Source organism: Erythrolamprus reginae, chromosome Z (assembly GCF_031021105.1).
Source record: "Erythrolamprus reginae isolate rEryReg1 chromosome Z, rEryReg1.hap1, whole genome shotgun sequence".
Classification (NCBI taxonomy): domain Eukaryota; kingdom Metazoa; phylum Chordata; class Lepidosauria; order Squamata; family Dipsadidae; genus Erythrolamprus; species Erythrolamprus reginae.
In genome coordinates this window covers 151,374,438-151,391,293 of record NC_091963.1, presented here as the reverse complement: position 1 = coordinate 151,391,293, position 16,856 = coordinate 151,374,438, and the positions used below count along the sequence as shown (strand labels likewise).

The 16,856-nt window shown below is 46.6% G+C and overlaps 2 protein-coding genes across 2 annotated transcripts in view; one reads left to right on the top strand and one right to left on the bottom strand.

Moving 5' to 3' along the window:
* LOC139175949 (asialoglycoprotein receptor 1-like) overlaps positions 1–16,856 on the bottom strand; it is a 579,489-nt gene that overhangs the window by 534,434 nt on the left and 28,199 nt on the right. The window lies entirely within an intron of this gene.
* LOC139175943 (monocarboxylate transporter 13-like) lies at positions 6,695–14,627 on the top strand. The gene is made up of 5 exons (XM_070767352.1): positions 6,695–6,753; positions 8,071–8,305; positions 9,340–9,483; positions 11,598–12,374; positions 13,939–14,627. Exons 1-5 carry the CDS (start codon positions 6,751–6,753, stop codon positions 14,163–14,165), a joined length of 1,386 nt encoding a protein of 461 aa, XP_070623453.1. The 5' UTR covers positions 6,695–6,750; the 3' UTR covers positions 14,166–14,627.

Sequence of the window (16,856 nt, the reverse complement as noted above, 5' to 3'; positions counted from 1 at the left end):
GGACATGATCAAAACATTTAAATATGTTCAAGGATTAAATAAAGTCCAGGAGGGAAGTGTTTTTAATAGGAAAGAGAACGCAAGAACAAGGGGACACAATCTGAGATTAGTTGGGGGAAAGATTAGAAGCCACATGAGAAAACATTATTTGACTGAAAGAGTAGTAGATGCTTGGAACAAACTTCCAGCAGACGTGGTAGATAAATCCACAGGAACTGAATTTAAACATGTCTGGGATAAACATATATATCCATCCTAAGATAAAATACAGGAAATAGTATAAGGGCAGACTAGATGGACCATGAGGTCTTTTTCTGCCGCCAGTCTTCTAGGTTTCTACGCCTAAGCCGCTTTCCAACCTTGATCCTTAGTGCAGGGAATCCTCCCCTTACGACCATTCATTTAGGGACCAATGGTGTCAACAGCACTGGGAAAAAAATGACAGGATGTTTTCCACACCCAAAGCATCCCCACGCTCACCCGACCAAAATTCACTGTTCGCTTGGTGACTGAAATTATGACGGCACTGACAATCATTTTTCACACTTATGACCCCATAGTCACATGATCAAAATCCAGATGCTTGGCCTCCGACTGCTATTTAGGATAGTCGCACTGTCCCACGTGTGTGTGTGTGTGTGTGTCACGTGATCCCCTTTTTTACGACTGCTCACAAGCCGTTGGCTCCAACTTACGGCCTGCTCCGCTACAGTTGTTACGGAAAACACCGTGGTTGTTGAATTTGTTGTTAAGTGGATCTGGCTTCCCCACTGCTTGTTGGGAGGTCATGAAAGGGATCTCGTGACCCACCGCAACTGTCATAAGTATCTGCCAGTTGCCAAGCATCTGAGTTTGGATCATGTGACCGTGGGAATGCCACAAATGTGAAAAACGGCCCTAAGTCCCTTTTTATTTATTTGATTGATTGATTGATTGATTGATTGAATGATTTGTATGCCGACCCTCTCCGTAGACGTGGGGCAGCTAACAACAATAATAAAACAGCATATGACAAATCTAATATTTAAAATAACTAAAAAACCCTTATTAAAAACCAAACATACCATGCATAAATTCTATAGGCCTGGGGGGAAAGGAATATCTCAGTTCCCCCATGCCTGACAACAGAAGTGGGTTTTAAGGAGCTTATGAAAGGCGAAGAAGGTGGGGGCAATTCTGATCTCTGGGGGGAGCTGGTTCCAGAGGGTCAGGGCCACCACAGAGAAGGCTCTTCTCCTCGGTCCCACCAAATGACATTGTTTAGTTGACGGGACCCGGAGAAGGCCAACTCTGTGGGACCTTATCGGTCGCTGGGATTCGTGCGGCAGAAGGCGGTCTCAGAGGTATTCTGGCCCGATGCCATGAAGGCTTTATAGGTGATGACCAACACTTTGAATTGTGACCGGAAACTGATCGGCAACCAATGCAGACTGTGGAGTGTTGGTGTGACATGGGCATATTTGGGAAAGCCCATGATTGCTGTCGCAGCTGCATTCTGCACGATCTGAAGTTTCCGAACACTCTTCAAAGGTAGCCCCATGTAGAGAGTGTTACAGTAGTCGAGCCTCGAGGTGATGAGGGCATGAGTGACTGTGAGCAGTGAGTCCCGGTCCAAATAGGGCCACAACTGGTGCACCAGACGAACCTGGGCAAACGCCTCCCTCGCCACAGCCGAAAGATGGTTCTCTAATGTGCTATTTTAACTCCAAACGGTTACTTTAAAAATGGTTGTAAGTTGAGGACTGCCTGTATTTTATTGGAAATGTCCACCGCTGAGTTGTGTGTGCCGAAATCTGCATTTATATTTTTTTACTGCACTGAGGAAGTGCTGACGTCAAATTCCTGGAAATCTCCTGACTCTGCAAGTTTCAAGGTCTCTGAGGTTTCTTCCCGGTGACTTTCTTCAGTCCGAATAAAGAATTTCCTAAGTTCAGCATTTTTTCGTGACCCTTGAATTGGGTTTCATAAATTGCTCTTCATAGGGATAGAGGCAGTCCTGGACTTTTTAACCCTTCGTTTAGTGGCCATTGAAAAAGTTCTGAAAAAAATGATATGAGTGGTCCTCACACTTATGACATTCACAGTACAGTGGTACCTAGACATATGAGTTTAATTCGTGCCAGAGCTGACCTCGTATGTCGATCATCTCGTATCTCGAACAAATGCATTTAGATTTGGCTTTTCACACAGAGATAACTGGAAAAAATGGAATTCTTGCGCCACCTAGTGGACGCTCGGCTCGTATCCGAAATTTGAGCTCGGGTGTCAAACAGAAATTTTGCTCGCGTCGCAGCTCGTAACTTGAAATACTCGCATGTGGAGCAGCTCATATCTAGAGGTACTACTGTATAGCAATAGCATTATAGATTTATATACCACCACATGCTGCTTTTCCAGCCCTCTCTAAGTGGTTTACAGAATCAGCCTCTTTTGCCCCCAACAATCTGGATCCTCCTTTGACCCACCTCGGAAGAACAGAAGGCTGAGTCAACCTGGAGCCGGTGGTGAGATTTGAACTGGCCAACTGCAGCTAGCAGTCAGCTAAAGTAGCTTGCAGTACTGCACTGTAACCACTGTGCTACCTTGGCTGTATAGGTACTCACCTACAAACTTAACAACTCCGGCGGAAAAGGTCATAATATGTATTGTGGTTAGGTCTGGCCCAGCTCCTGCCCCAAGGAATGTGGAGGTGGAGGAGACATCCACATGCCGCAGGCCTGTTTTGCTCCCAGTAGAATCTGCCAACGAAGTCTCCTCTGACCAAGGAAGCGTGAGTGACAGGGAAGAGGGGAGGTTGGCAGACAGCCCATCAGTCATCTGTATCATCCCTGGATTCTGAACAAGAATTAATGACACATCCACGCATGCGTAGAGTGATGCATAGGAGAGAACAACTGAAGGATTAATACAAGAGAAAATGAGGCCACCTGTGGTTGGGTGGGGCTGCCGTAGTTAGTGCTACAGATAAAAAGAACAGTGTGCTGGTTTAGCCTTGTGGCAGTTTATCTGATTCATTGTTTCATCAAGATCGTGGTTTTTGCTGTTCAGGATTGTGTGTGTGGACTCTCTGGACGTTAGAATTGGACTCAATTTCCCAGTTATTGGGTGAGCAATTGGACTGCATTTCATCTGTGCCTTGTGTGTACCAGAAAATCCCTTTGATATTTAAAAAGGGAGCTGTTTCTGTTTTTCTGTTTATAAAGACTTTTGTGTTTTCCTTTTATCGTGTGGTGTGTATCTTCCTGGACTAATTACTCTGTAATTACAGTCAGTTGAGACACGCCGGCAGAACAATATGAAACAAATTCCACTTAATGACTGCCTTGCTTAACAATGGATATTTTGAGCTCAGTTGTTGCCGTAATTCAAGGACGCCCCAAACTGAATTTTTGCCTTAGCACAAAGCAGTGAGATTCCCAACATTATCCTCAAGTGGTCTTTTTTTGTGTGGGAAAAAAAGCTTTAAAAACTGGACTCGCACTACCAAGCCAGGGTCCCCAAACTGCCTGGCTGTAGGATTCTGGGAGTTGAAGTCCACAAGTCTTCAAGTGTCCAAGGTGAAGACTCCTGATTTAAGACTCACGGACTTCAATTCCCAGAATTCTCCTGCCAGCTCTTAATAATAATAATAAGTGGTTCAAATCTCATCACCGGCTCAAGGTTGACTCAGCCTTCCATCCTTCCGAGGTGGGTCAAATGAGGACCCAGATTGTGGGGGCAATAGGCTGGCTTTATTAAAAAGTGCTATTGCTAACATGTTATAAGTCGCCCTGAGTCTAAGGAGAAGGGCGGCATAAAAATCGAAAAAATTAAATAAATAAATAAATAAATAATAATAATAATAATAATAATAATAATAATAATAATAATAATCAACAGACGATCCAAAGTGCAGACTCTGTAAAGAAGCAGATGAAACAATCGATCACATACTCAGCTGCTGCAAAAAGATCGCACAGACTGACTACAAGCATAGACATGATGCTGTGGCACAGATGATCCACTGGAACCTGTGCCGGAACTACCATTTACCAGTGGCAAAGAACTGGTGGGATCATAAGCCCGAAAAAGTGGTCGAAAATGAGCAAGCAAAACTACTGTGGGACTTCCGACTTCAGACTGACCGAATTCTGAAGCATAACACACCAGACATCCTAATTGTGGAGAAAAAGAAAGTATGGATCATCGACATCGCAATCCCAGGAGACAGCAGAATTGAGGAGAAGCAGCTAGAGAAATTGGTGAAATACGAAGATCTAAAAATCGAGCTGCAATGACCCTGGCATAAGCCAATGAAAGTGGTCCCAGTGGTCCTTGGCACGCTGGGCGCAGGGCCAAAGGATCTCAGCGGACATTTGAAAACCATCGGAATTGACAGAATCACCACCTGTCAATTGCAAAAGGCCGCTTTACTGGGGTCGGCAAACATAATTCGCCGCTACATCACACAGTCCTAGGTGCTTGGGAAGCGCCCGACTGGGGATGAAATACGAAATCCAGCATAGTGATCTTGTTTCCTGTGTTGTACTGACATAATAATAATAATAATAATAATAATAATAATAATAATAATAATAATAATAATAATAATAGAATAGAATATAGAGCATAATATAATAGAATAGAATTCTTTTATTGGCCAAGTGTGATTGGACACGCAAGGAATTTGTCTTGGTGCAGATGCTCTCAGTGGACATAAAAGAAAAAGAGACATTTGTCAAGAATCCTGAGATACAACACTTAATGATTGTCATAGGGGTCAAATAAGCAATGAAGAAACAATCAATATTAATAAAAATCTTGGGATACAGGCAACAAGTTACAGTCATACTGAGGACGCTAGCCTGATATATAGATTCATATTTAGTGCTGGCCCAAATTCTGCATTTCTTAAGCCTTGACCTATGCCCCACATATATAGTTATGCTTGACATTTAGAGTACAAAAGTACATTTTGTGTTTATAATCTGTGCCTTGCATCCGGTAGGACATAGCTGTGCTACAGGAAAAGGACATGGCTTTGATGGTGCAGAGATAGATCGGACACCTGCTCTCAAGGCACATAGCTTCATGCATGAACCCACACACTAACTGCAAGTTCCTTTTTTGTTGTACATTCTGCATCTTCTACATTGTATAACCCCCCTTTTTTACTTTCTATATAAGGAAATGTTGACAACTAGTATCTGATTGGCTGATATTGTGTGTTTTTTGTACTCCTTTGGAAATGTATAAAGAGCCCTGAAAAACAATCCACATTGTTCAGACATTGCTTTTATATCTTCTGAACCTGATATGCATGCATCAAATAAACCTGAGTTACGCAATCTCCTTGTGGTCTCCATTCCCTTTACTGGCAACTGAGTTTTGCCGCAACAATACAGTCCTAAGTGGGAGGAGAAAGATGATAGGAATAATGAGAAAAACTAGTAGAAATAGAAGTGCAGATTTAATAATAATAATAATAATAATAATAATAATAATAATAATAATAAAAATAAAATCTTAATGATCTCTTAAAAAGAGATTGGACAACAACAACAATAATAGCAACAACCACAAACACAGAGTTGGAAGGGACCTTGGAGGTCTTATAGTCCAACCCACTTCTTACGCAGGAAACCCTACACCAGACAGATGGTTATCCAACATCTGCTTAAAAACTTCCAGTTCCACTTTTACTGAAGTCAAGATACCGTATACAGTGTTCCCTCGATTTCCGCGGGGGATGCGTTCCGAGACCGCCCGTGAAAGTCGAATTTCTGCAAATAGAGATGCGGAAGTAAATACACCATTTTTGGCTGTGGACAGTATCCCAAGCCATCCCTTAACACTTTAAACCCCTAAATTACCATTTCCCATTCCCTTAACAGCCATTTACTCACTATTATTACTGGTACTCACCATTGAATAAGACACTTAGTGATCCTGATATTTATAAACATAATTATTTATTAACAATTTTTTTTTTTGTCATTTATTTCCAAAAATTATTAGTTTGGCAATGACGTATGATGTCATCGAGCAGAAAAAACCGTGGTATAGAAAAAAACTTGCAAAATATTTTTTTATTAATTTTTTTGAAAAACCGTGGTATAGGCTATTTGTGAAGTTCGAACCCGCGAAAATCAAGGAAACACTGTATTACATTTACTGCATTCCCACCATCTATGAAGGAAGTTACCCTACGGGGCTGGCTAGGGTATTCTGGGAGTTGAAGTCCACGTGTCTTCAAGTGGCCAAGTTTTCAAGACCTATGCCCCAAACAAAACCAGCCCCCTTTGGACTCGGTGCAACGTGCGAATTCATCCAGTTTTATTTATTTATTGTAAATTATGAATCAATTAGCAAAGTCCCCACACTGGGACGAGTAGCAACTCAGCATTCTTATATTTGGAAGGAGGAGGCCAACCCCCCCATTCTTACTGGAGCTCTAAATCATATATTTTTTGCCTTCTTGAACTGGCACCGGTCCGGTCTGTGTCTGTTCTCCGAAATCCTTCAGCCTTGCTGGCATTTCCAAATGAATAATTCTAGCAATGAAAAGAGCAGCAAAAATTTATTGGCTGAGAAATAAAGAGTATTTGAGGACACAGACTTTGGCCCTGAGGGGGGAGACACCACACCGCGCTGACCTCGGTTTGGTTCAGCTCGGCTGCAAGCGTCGTTGTTGTTTAAATTCGACATCTGAGTCGGGGAAGCCAGGAAGGGTCCTCCTGTCGCGCGTGGTGGCGAAGTCATCGTGGTTAAATGGTGGGTTATTTGGGACTCAGCTCAGTGGTCAAGATTGCGAGACGGAGGGGTGGTTTTTAAAATTTGCGAATGCTCAACAAGGCACCAAAAAAAATCTCATTTATTTTTATTTTTTTATTTTATTTTTATTTTTATTTGTGTGTGTGTGTGTGAAATTTTTAAAGTCAAACTCCTGAGGATGCAACAGAATGGAGAATTTAGCAATTGAAGTTTGGTTTTAGTTTTATTGTAAGCTGCCCAAAGTCCAAGTGGAGTCGGGTGGCAGATAAATTTTACAAACAAACAAACAAATAGCTTTCTAATTTTGTAGGGTGAGGGGTTCTTGCTTGTTTCATTGCAACAGATTGCAAAGTAGGAGCCCACTGCGATAGCCTCTGGGGCAGGAAAACAGGTGTAAACCCGGTGTAATTTTAAGCTCAGGAGCAGCCAGGACTGGGCACAGAGTTCAAATCTTGGCCACTGGTGGGCATCCCAAGAAGCAGCAAAGCGGGGAGACTCGGGAATCTAGGTAGTAATTTAAAATTAAGTTTTTTTCTTGTTTTAAAAAGTATATTTATTGTCCAGGTGAAATGCATTTAATGCTCATTTGGGCTGCAAGTACCAGGAACATCCCGAGAGCTGCAATATTATTTTTATGTTTTTAAAGAAGAGATGAGACAGCCATGAGTACCAAATGGCAAGGGAGCTCCTTTTTAGCAGGGGGTTGGACTAGAAGACCTCCAAGGTCCCTTCCAGTAATGTGATTCTCTCTTTCCCCCCCCTCTCTCTTTCTCTTCTTCTTCTTTCTCTCTTCCCCTCCTTCCCTCCCTTTCTTCCTTTCTCGTCTTCTTTCTCCCTTTGTCTCCCTCCCTCTCTCTCTCTCTTTCACTTCCCTCTCTCTTCTTCTCTCTTTCTCTCTTCCTCTCTCTCTTTCTCCCTCCCTCATTCTCTCTCTCTTTTTCTCTTCTCCCTCCCTTTCACTCTTTCCCTCTTCATTCCCTTTCTTTATTTCTCTTCTTCTCCCTCACTTTCTCTACCCCTCCTTCCCTCCCTTCATCTTTTTCTTTCTCTCCCTTTTTTCCCTCTCTCCTTCCCTCCTTCTCTCTTGTTTTTCTCTTTCTCCCCCTTCCCTCTCTCCCTCCTTCCCTTTCTCTCTCTCCCTCTTTCTCTCTCCTTACTTCTCCCTCGCTCCCCCTTGCTCTTTCTCTCCTTCCCTTTCTCTCTCCCTCTGCCCCCTCTTTCCCTCCCCCTCTCTTTCTCTCCCTCCCTCTCCCCTCTCTCTCTTTCTTGTCTTTCCCCCCCACTCTGTTCTTCCCATTTCTGCCTTGGGGCTGAAAGGCGCTTCCTCCTCCTCCTCCTCTTCCTCTTCCACCACCACCTGCAGCTGCAGCCATCCCAGACGGCGGATGGGGCTGGGTGGTGGTGCTGGGGGGCTTCGTGCAGTCGGCGCTGGTCTTCGGGGTGATCCGCTCCTTCGGCATTTTCTTCGTGGAGTTTGTGGCCCATTTCGGAGAATCGTCCGGTTCCGTCTCCTGGGTGGTGTCGCTGGGCATCGCCATCCTCCAGTTTGCAAGTAAAGGAGAAACGGTGGTGGGACGGGGACTGGGGGGGGCATGGAGCAAGGACTCGGGGACAACTTTAATTCCCTTGAGCGCCTGCAGGTGATCCTCGACATACGACCAGAATTTCTGTTGCTAAAACAAGGCGATCCTTAAATGACCTCTCTTGCAAATGCTAACAGCGGTTGTTAAGTGAATCGTGTGGTCATTAAATGAAACAGGCTTGCGACATTGGCTTTGCTTGTCAGACATTGTCTGAAAAGGTTGCAAATTATCATCATCATCATCATTATCATCATCATTATTAATTAAATTTATTTGCCGTCCGTTGCAAAGTGACTCACGGACTGGTGGCGATCACATGACCTTGTGGGGAAGGCCCAACACTTCGCGTCATCTCCAGGAGGGTCATGTGATCAAAATTCAGGTGCCGATTCATAGTTATGACGGCCATCGTCGTCTGACAAGCGACGGGGGGAAGTCTGATCTATTCGACAACTGGATTGCCCGCTTCATCGCCGCGGCGTCTCACTTCGCCGCAGCGGTGAGGAAAGTCTTCAAACAGAGCTGAACTCCCTTGAAGAACCGTCTTGCTTAGCGACAGAAATTGTGGCCGTACATCGAGGACAATCTGTATCACATTCGGCCCGACATTGTGCCCAGTGGCGAATGTCCACTTCCAGTCCAAATCCAGAAAGCCAGGAGTGGCATTGTCGTCTTCTTTGTTTTGGAAAAGACGTCCTTTCTTCAGTTTGGGAGTTCCAGTATTTCTCGAGAGTGCCTAGTTGTATCTCTCGCTGGCGTCTACTTGGGAAAACATAGCTGAGCGGGTTGCTGGGTGAGTGGGCTCAGGGGTCTCCTAATAAGCATTGTCTTCTTTACTTGGAAAAGATGGCCTTTCTTCAGTTTGGGAATTGTAGTATTTCTCAAAAGAATGCTTAGTATCTCTCGATGGCACCTAGTTGGGAAAAGGTACCTGAGCGGGTTGCTCGGTGGGCTCAGGGGTCTCCTAATAAGCTCTTGACGTGAGTGATTCCCCCCCCCCCAGGTCCTCTGGGGAGCACCCTCAGCACCTGCTTCGGGGCACGCCCAGTCGTGATGGCCGGCGGTCTTCTGTCCAGCGTGGGGCTGTTCCTGGCGTCTTTCTCCACCAGCCTGGTCCACCTTCACCTCACCATCGGTCTACTCACAGGTAGTTGCGGGCGTGAACTTCTTTCTTTCCCGCCTTCGCTCCCCAGGTCTTTCAAAAGGGACAGAGAATTTGGAGGGTCAAAATTTTCCAGGAAGCAAAAATGGGGCAATTGGGGGGGGGGGGTCAGAGGAGGAGAGAACAGCCTGACGTAGAATAGCAGAGTTAGAAAGGGGCCTTGGGAGGTCTTCTAGCCCAACCCCCCTGCCCCTAGCAAGAGATTATATTGCCCTTCTGGACAAATGGCCATCCACGGAGCACCCACAAACATCTGGTGGCAAAAATCTCCCAGAGGTAGCCCTTGACTTACAACAGTTCATTTAGTGATTGGAATGACAACGCCACATAAAAAAAGTGAATTCTTGATCAGTGGAACAAAATTGATCGGTGGAACAGCTTGCCACCAGAAGTTGTGAATGCTCCAACACGGGGAAGTTTTTACAAAGATGTTGGATAACCATTTGTATGAAGTGGTGTAAGGTATACTGTCTAAGCAGGGGGTTGGACTAGAAGACCTCCAAGGTCCCTTCCAACTCTGTTGTTATTGTTATTGCTATTGCTATTGTTATTACCATTTCCCTCGCTTATGGCCATTTTAGCATCATCAGGGTCAGAAGATCAAAATCCAGGCGCCAGGCAACTACCTCAGATTTATGACGGTCGCAGTGTCTCGAGGGTTATGTGATCCTCTTTTACCAATCTTCCAACAAGTCAAATGGGGAATCTATCCACGTCCCTAAGTTAACAAATGCACTTAATAATTTACCTTATGTTGTGGTTAGCTCTGGCCCAGCTCCTGCCCCAAGGACTGTGGATGTGGGGGAGACATCCACATCCCGCAGGCCTGTTTTCCCCCCGGTAGAATCTGCTGATGAAGGCTCCTCTGACCAAGAAGACATGAGTGACAGGGAGGAGGAGAGTGTGGCAGACAGCTTAGGAGATCAATTATCTAGCTCCTCCTTGGATTCAGAACAAGAGTTAATGATACAGCCACGCATGCGGAGAGCGATGCATAGGCAACAACAACTGAGAGGTTATTATCAAAGAAAATGAGGCCACCTGTGGTTGGGTGGGGCTGTGGTCATTAGTGAGGCTGCTATAAAGAGCAGCCTGTGGGTTTGGCCATTGTGGAGGATTATCTGATCGTGGTGTTTCGTGACTGCTTTACTGACTTTGATCTTTGTGTGCTGATTTTTCTCTGCTTTGAAACTAAACCAGAGCAAAGTGTGTTTCACTTTGTGAAAGAAGAAGGACTGTGAATTACCTCACAGCTGCAAGCTAAGTATCACAGAACTGATAAGGGACTTGTACCAATTACCAGTTTGTTTGGAGACGAGGGCTCTTTGTTATCCCAAAAGAGGGCTTGGTTTAAGTGAATTTTCATTGTAAAGAACATTGTTTTGAATTTTCAAATGTGTATGTGTCTGAAATTTTCAGGAGGAGTCTACCAGAGAGCCCGACAGAACACCTTAATAATAATTGTGTCCAGAAAATCTTAAAATGGGGCAAAATTCCCTTCACAACCAGCGATAAAGATTTGGGGCTCAAATGTGGTCGTAGGTCCAGGACGGCCTGTGTTGGAAACCACCATCTCCATAAAGTTAGGATCACAGGTTTCCAGAATGCCTTGGTCAGCTTCTCGCCAGCTGATGTTTTGCCAGGCGTCGGAGAGCGCATAGTACATCCTTCAACATCTCGATTGCAATCTTGCGGCACCTGGTGGCTGCGATTGTATCGACCGTGATTGGTGGAAGGAGAGTGGGGGTTTCCTGTGCGTCCGATCCAGGGGTGGCTTCTGGTTTTCGGGACAGCTGTTTGGCTCAGCGGCGCTTCAGGCCTGCTTCTCGTCTGCTTAGCACCGGCGTGGTACTAAAACAAACTTTGTGCATGCGCAGAAGGCAGCACCTATGGCTCCGCTGAAAGAACCAGCTCTGGGGGCATGGCCAGACTGCCGTTACTGCTGATTTGGAGAATAAGTCCCTATTTTGGCTGCCGGTTCTAAAGAACCAGTCTGAACTGGCAGAAACACACCTCTGGTCTGATCGAATGGGGGGACTCCGCTGTGTCTGACCATGGTCTTCCCTCCCCCCTTCTTTCCTCTCTCCCACTGGAGGTAGGTCTAGGTTGGGCCCTGGTCTTCACACCTTCGGTTGCCGCCGTGTCCCACTACTTTGAGAAACGACGGACACTGGCCATGGGTCTGGCTCTCTCGGGGGCCGGCGTCTCCTCGCTGGCTTTCTGCCCGTTCTTCCAGTATCTGGTGAACTCGTACGGATGGCGGGGGGCCCTCCAGATCGTGGCGGCAATGTTTCTGAACCTGGTGGCGTCCGGTGCAGTGCTGCGCCCGTTGGCTGTCGAGGACGGTCGATCCAATGGCGACAAGGTCGGGAAGGTCCCTCAGGAGCCAAAAACCTTTGCCGCCTCCTTCTCCCTGGAGTTGCTCCATCATGGACCCTTCCTGCGCTACGTCTTGGTTTTCATCCTGGTGGACATGGGCTACTTCGTGCCCTACGCGCATCTGGTGGCTTACGCCCGGGACGTGGGCTGTGGAGAGTACGACGCTGCTTCCATCATGTCAGTTGCTGCTGTGGCAGACACGGTGGGTCGTGTCTTTGCCGGATGGTTGGCCGATGCCCGGGTCTTCACACGTTCAGTCCACGACTTGACCCTCTGGATGGCTTTGACGGGCATTTGCCTGGCCCTTGTGCCTATTGGACATAGCTTGGAGACCCTGATGCCCCTCGGCCTCTGCTACGGTTTCTTTGCCGGCGCTCTGGTCCCGCTGCAGTTCACCAGCCTGGTGGAGATCGTAGGTGCCCACTGTGTGATGGCAGGCATCGGGTACATGCATATGCTGGAGAGCACGGGTGCCCTGGTGGGCACCCCCATTTCAGGTAAAGAAAATTGGGGGGAACCCTCCGTGTGAGATGATGTGGTGGCTCAGTGACTAGGACGCTGAGCTTGTCGATCAGAAAGGTCAGCAGTTCAAATCCTGTTACTTGTCCCAGCTTCTACCAACCTAGACATTCAAAATGATGTAAACAATCAGGGGTGGGCTACTGCCCGGATGGGGGGGGGAATTCAGTGGGGTAGCGAAAATAGAGCCCCCCCCCCGAGCACCCAATTTACACTGAAAGATGTTCAAAGAAAATGCAGGGCGCCCTGCATAAGCCATGCGCACAGTAAAAATTGTGGTAGCCCTTCACTGTAAACAATGCAAGTAGAAAAATAGGGAGCAACTTTGGTGGGAGGTTAACAGTGTTCCATGCGCCTTTGGCATCTAGTCATGCCAGCCATATGACCATAGAGATGTCTTCGGACAGCGCTGGCTCTTCAGCTTTGAAATGGAGATGTGCAGCGCCCCTTAGAGTCGGGAACGACTAGCCCCTATGTGCGAGGGAAAGCTTTCTCTTACTCCTTGTGAGAGCAGCAACGGCAACCCTTTTTCTTCTTGTATGCCAAAAAGGGGACTGGGTGCGCATGCTGGGACACAACAGCCCCCCTCCACATGTCCCGCACTGCACATACCTGCATCCTCGTGCATGCGCTCCTGCTTTGGGGCATTTTTTTACCTCAGGAGGCTTCTCTGAACCCTACGAAGGGCAAAAAATGGCCCAACAGGCAAACCAGAAATCTGTAGGTCTGGTAGGCCCGTTGGGCCGTTTTTCACCTTCCCTAGGCTTTAGGGAAGCCTCCTGAAGCTGGGTAGAGGGCGAAAATTGCCTTCCCCAAGGGCGAAAATCAGCTGGCCTAGAGGCGCATGCACCCTGGAGCTGACAATAGAGCAACACCTCGCGTGCCCTCAGATATGGCTCCGTGTGCCAGCTGCGGCCCTAGAACTTTGCGTTAAAACATTTGCATTCAAACCATCGCGGGACCTTCGCTTGACATTTCCCCCCCACACACAAACACAATGTCACAATACAAGTACTCCTCGAGGTACGACTGTTCAAAGTTGTGAGGATATCGAAAGAAACGAACGTACGACTGGCCGCTCCTCCTTGCATTTTTAACCGTGGTGACATTCCTCGCGGTCAAAATTCAGATGCTTTTGTCGATGGACTCCTATTTATGACAGGTTGTGGTGTCCTGAGTGGGTAGGGAGCGTCACATAATCCCACGCACACACTTTGCGACCTTCTGACAAGCTGGGTCCATGGGAAAGCCCGATTCACTCAAACTCACTGTGTGACTTGCTTTGCAAGGCCGGCAATTCACTTAACAACCAGGGCAAGGAAAGTTGGTAAAATTCACTTAACACGTGTCTCGCTTAGCGGCAGCAATGTTGGGCACCCCATTGCAGTTGTAAGTCGAGGACCACCTGTACTAATTGAATTCAACCCTAGAGTAACCCGAGTTACAGAGAGACCTTCTTTGACCAGTGGTTGGATCTGAGGAGGGAGTGGTCGTCCGTGGGAAAAAACTGGCGACGCAACCGCCTCCTGTTTTGCATTCCAGGTTGGCTGAGGGACATCACAGGGACCTTCACCATGTCCTTCATCTGTGCCGGAGTTGTCCTCTTGGTCGCCAGCCTCGTTCTTCTCACCTTACCCGACTACTTCTCCTGTTTTGGGGCACCCAAAGCTCATCTGGCTGGTCCACCTGAGCCCCATGGCCCCAAGGGCCTGGAAATCAGAGGGGTACCTCAACAAAGCAGAGACCTTTCCCGGATAGAAACTGGTTAGTCGTCTCACCCTGACCACCAAATAGAAGTGAAGCCTTCTCCAGAACTCTTCACACGTCCTGCAAGTCAGGAGAAGCAGCATTGATGACGTTAGCTGGTTCGGTTAGGAGACGTCTGCAAGAAAACTCAGCTCAGAGAGCAACAAGGACCCCACTCCTTTTCTTCCTCCTCCTCTTCCTCCTTCACCACCACCTCTTTCTCTTCCTCCTCTTCTTCTTCCTCTTCTCCTCCACCTCTTCCTCTTCCGCCCCTCCTCTTCCTCTTCCTTTTCCTCTCCTCCTCTTCTCCTCCTTCCTCCTCTCTTCTTCTTCTCCTCCATCTCCTCCTCTTCCTCTTCTTCTTCTTCCTCCCCCTCTTCCTCCTTCTCTTCCTCCTCCTCCTTCCTCCTCTCCTCCTCCTCTTCTTCTCCCCTCTTCCTCTACCTCCTCCTCCTCCCCCTTCTCTTCTTCTCCTCCTCCTCTACTACCTCCTCCTCCTCCTCCTCTTCTCCTCCTCCTCTTCCTCCTCTACCTCTTCCTCCTCCTCCTCCTCTTCCTCCTCCTCTTCTCCTTCTCCTCTTCCTCTTCCTCCTCCTCTTCCTCCTCTCCTCTTCTTCCTCTTCCTCCTCTTCCCTCCTCCTCTCTTCAAATCCCTTATAGCGCTGATGATGTTACCTCGTTGGGCCATGAAACATCTCCAAGAAAGCTCAGCTCCGAGAGCACCAAGGGCCCCGCAGTCCTTTCCACCCTCCTCCTCTTCCTTCAAACACTGATGATATTCCCCAGCTGGGTCGGGAAACATGTGTTCTTTGAATTTGTTAATTTTTATCCATCAGTTTTTCTCTTCAAGCTAAGAACCTTTGGATGTGGGGAGGGGATTTGTAGACTTTTGCACACCCTCCTTTGCTCCTCAACGTACAGTATTTATTTATTTACAGAGATTTTTTTAAAAACCACCTCTCAACTCCTATCAACTCTGGAATTTCTGGCAGGAGCCAATAAATAAATCACCACCTTGGATTTGGGGGGGGGGGGGGTTGTCATGGTTAGCTGGGTGCAGGGGAAAGCTTTGAAGTCAACAGTTGCATTCTTATTCTTCTTCTTTTTTTTTCCCCTGAGAGGGATGAAAAAAACCACATTTGTAGCCAAAGTTTTCTTTAGAGTTAGATTTTCTTTTTTCCTAAAGGAGAATTTCATCACATATTTCAAGAGTTGTTCCATGACTGATGAAAGGCTGAAAAACATGAATAATGGACTCAATTTTATATACACTGCTCAAAAAAAAATAAAGGGACCCCTCAAAGAACCCACCCTAGATCTGAATGAATGAAATATTCTCCTTGAACACTTTGTTCTGTACAAAGTTGAATGTGCACAACAGCAGGTGAAATGGATGGTCCATCGGTGTTGCTTCCTAAGTGGACAGCTTGATAGCACAGAAGTTTGATTTACTTGGAGTTATTTTGTGTTGTTTAAGTGTTTTTAAATAGGAAAGTGAACACAAGAACAAGGGGACACAATCTGAAGTTAGTTGGGGGGAAAGATCAAAGGCAACATGAGAAAATATTATTTCACTGAAAGAGTAGTACCCTGTTTCCCCGATAGTAAGACACCCCCGATTGTAAGGCGTATCGGGGGTTTCAGGGGGTCGGCTAATATAAGCCGTACCCCGAAAGTAAGACATATGTCTTACTTTCGGGGAAACACGGGGGTATTGCCGCCTCCCTCTCATCTAGCTACGCGCAGCCTCCTGCCCATGTCCGCCCCGTCCCCTCTCCATACGTCGCCGCGTCTGCCACCTCCCTCTGATCTTAATGAGCGTCGCCTCCTGCCCACTTCCGTGCCGCCCCCCCTCCATACGTCACCGCGTCTGCCGCCTCCGTCTGATCCAAATGAGCGCCGCCTCCTACCCACGCCATACTGTTCAGGTTGTTAATAAATGTTAATTTTATGGTTAAAACAAAAAAATCGACAATTTTTTCCCAATATAAGACATACCCCGAAAGTAAGACATAGTGGGGCTTTTGGGGATAAAAAGAAAGTAAGACACTGTCTTACTTTCGGGGAAACACGGTAGATCCTTGGAACAAACTTCCAGCAGACGTGGTTGGTAAATCCATAGTCACTGAATTGAAACATGCTTGGGATAAACATAGATCCATCCTAAGATAAAATACAAAAAATAGTATAAGGGCAGACTAGATGGACCATGAAGTCTTTTTCTGCGGTCAGTCTTCTATGTTTCTATGTTCCCTTTAATTTTTTTGAACAGTGTATATATATATATATATAGATAGAAAATGTCATGGTCATGGTCAAGCATGGAAAATGCCAGACTTTTACAAAAATACCCCGCAAATATTAAAATTTTACTCCAAATTAGGGAAGCAAAACCCCACAGGAGAGGCATCGTGGAGCCCCCACCCCCCAAAAAAGTCATCCTAGAATTATAGCCCACAATCCAGAGTCCCAAATTTTGTTCGCTAAGTGAGACCGTTGTAAAGTGGGTTTTCTCCCGTTTTACAACCTTGCTGGCCACCGTTGTTAAGTGAATCACTGCAGTTGTTAGATGAGTCACATGGTCTTTAAGTGAATCAGGCTTCCACCCATTGACTTTGCTCACCAAGGCGGGAATCATGCGACTCGCCCAGATGCTGCGACCGTCATAAATGTGAGTCACCTCTTCCAATACCGTCACAAGCTTGAAACAGTCA

Bases quoted from the DNA above. Each gene is read 5' to 3' on its own strand.
- LOC139175943 (XM_070767352.1), top strand. The intron at 8,306-9,339 runs GTAAAGGAGAAA...CCCCCCCCCCAG, and splicing joins CGCCATCCTCCAGTTTGCAA to GTCCTCTGGGGAGCACCCTC. The intron at 12,375-13,938 runs GTAAAGAAAATT...TTTGCATTCCAG, and splicing joins GGTGGGCACCCCCATTTCAG to GTTGGCTGAGGGACATCACA.